At 48.0% G+C, this 2,299-nt stretch overlaps 1 protein-coding gene across 1 annotated transcript in view; it reads right to left on the reverse strand.

Annotated features, from left to right (window-relative positions):
* Positions 1–309: 309 nt before the first annotated feature.
* Positions 310–2,299, reverse strand: part of LOC115817618 (radixin) — a 28,209-nt gene continuing 26,219 nt past the window's right edge. The window contains exons 14-15 of the mRNA XM_030780947.1: positions 960–1,190; positions 310–474 (exon numbers count right to left, since the gene is read on the reverse strand). Of these exons, the coding sequence (XP_030636807.1) occupies positions 310–474; positions 960–1,190 (396 nt within the window). The remainder of the gene's footprint in view (positions 475–959; positions 1,191–2,299) is intronic.

A 2,299-nucleotide genomic window follows, 5' to 3' on the forward strand; every position in this document is an offset into this window, starting at 1 on the left:
AGCAATCAAAGTTTGTAAAGACGTGATGCATCGCTTGCTCCTGATTGGACGATTTTTGACAAAGTAGGAGGAGCTGGAGGAGGAGCTTGATGCATTAGAGCAGCCTAATTGGCTGAAGGAGAGAGCTTTGGCAAAGCATGAGGGAGATAGCCCCTCTAGCCTCTCTGCAGGGTTGGGCAGGATGGTTTAAGGAGAGGGTGGGGGGGGGGGCAAGGTAAGCTGTGCTTCAAAGCCAGCCGCCGAGGCACGGGGCTGCAAGGTGGAGCGGGCGGGGCGGGGCGGGGGCGGAGAATGGGAGTGACTCTCCCCTCACATGGACTCGAATTCGTCGATTCGCTGTTTGGTGTTGCCCTGACGGATCTGACGCAGGGTCTTGTATTTGTCCCGCCCGGCTTTCACGTTCTCCGCGTGCAGGACGTCGTTCTGGGTCTTCTTGGTGTCGTCTCTCGCTTGAGCCAGTTCTGAACTTAGTGCCTGAGAGAGAGAGAGAGAGAGAGAGAGAGAGAGAGGGGGAAAGAGAGAGAGAAACAAAAGCAAGCAGAGTATGAGCTACAGACATAAGAAAAATGGCATGATCTATTCCACAAGCAATCCAAGATTGTATTAAAGGCACGAGGCCAGTAAAATCATCTCTGAGCCCACCCACAAAGACGTCAAACAGCAAACACGAATTTTACATAAGACCTCATCATTTGAGATTCCCCCCCCCCCCCGGGTTCATCATAAATGCCTGACACGTTAGAAGTGGCCAAATAAAAGTGGCAGCTCGACAGCAACATGGCAGTTTAAAGACAAACACCAGTGATTAGCTACACATCACTTCAACAACAGAAACCACACCCTCTCTGTCTCTGGAAAGAGACATGCAGGCCGAGACAATCTCTCACAGACAATGCTTCCTTCACTAAGAAGAAAAAAAAAAAAATTCACGGTTCTCTCCCGGTTTGCCGATTACCGACCTGAAGCTGTTTCTTGACGCGCTCGTTCTTCTGGGCCTCGGTGACGCGTTCCTCCTCGCTGCGGTGGTCGGACACGCCGTCGTTGGACAGCTCGGCGCTGGCCTCCGCGTTGTTCTCGTCGTGTTCGTCGTGCTCGTTCTCCGCCGACCCCCCCGCGGGACCGCTGGGGGCCGACATCACGGTCTTCAGCTCCTCTTTGGTCTTCTCCAAGTCCTCCTGGGCAGACAAGGCCTGGAGCAGAGAGGGAGATCTCGTTTTCTCCTTTTCAAAAAAACCACGTGTTCACACAAGCAAAACCCTAACGTTTAAAAAAAAAAACCCCAAAAAAACCCTATACATTATGAAACCTATACTTTAAAGTGTTCTGTGTTTTGGAATTTCAGTAGGTGTATGTACAGGATACGTATGCGACGTGATTTAATTCACCACGATTCCTTAGGCATTTCACATTATTAAAAATTAGGAGATCAAGACAGTTAAAGAAAAATTTCATACATTTTATAACCGGTGCTTGCCTGCCTCAGGCGTCTAAAGCATAAACGACTGTTCAACACTTAAATACTAAAATACCAAAAGGGTGAAGCTACTCTCTGCTGCGCTCCTGTGACATCACTTCCTCTCCGTCAACACATTATGGAGATAAATCCCATATTAGACGGAGGGACCTTTCGATGTAATCAAAGCTGTAACCTTCATCGCAAGATGAAGGCGCGTAAAGGGGTCAGAACTGCAGAGCTGCACATGTACGTGGGTTAGGATCTGAAACGATTAAAATCGGACGTTTCAAAGCAGCTTTCAGCGAATGTCGGTTGTGTAAGCATTGCTCAATGTGTTCGGATGGAGAAACATGACCCCCCCCCCCCGGACAGTCTGCACTGATGGCTTCAAGAGGACTGCTCATCTCCATTGGGCTACCTCGGGACTGACATGTCTGTTGAAATGCTATACTTACCATCACTTCAAGTCTTATTGATCTGCTCGAGCATGAAGCACCGTTGGATTGATTAAGTTAGATACGAAAAGACAAGTTGGTATGAGTGATTTACGCGTCCTCGAACAGGTTCTCAATGTAAAACAAACAAGCATAGCGTTTCTTAACCGCTCTTCCTTAGGCCTTTCTTTGTTGAAAACAGGGAGAAATGAAAGTGAGAGCTCTTGAATGTTACCTATGGCTATCTTACGTCAATGCTTTAGCAGGACAGGATTACACAAATTCACTGAAGCTCAGTGTAGGCCTGTCCTCGTTCATTTTGGCGTGAAACAAATCAGCTCAACATAGGCAAATCAGATCTGACTTAAACAAATCGGTATCTGTCAACTCTCAGAAGAGATGGTGTCAA

This window comes from Chanos chanos, chromosome 7, assembly GCF_902362185.1.
Source record: "Chanos chanos chromosome 7, fChaCha1.1, whole genome shotgun sequence".
In the NCBI taxonomy this organism is placed as follows: domain Eukaryota; kingdom Metazoa; phylum Chordata; class Actinopteri; order Gonorynchiformes; family Chanidae; genus Chanos; species Chanos chanos.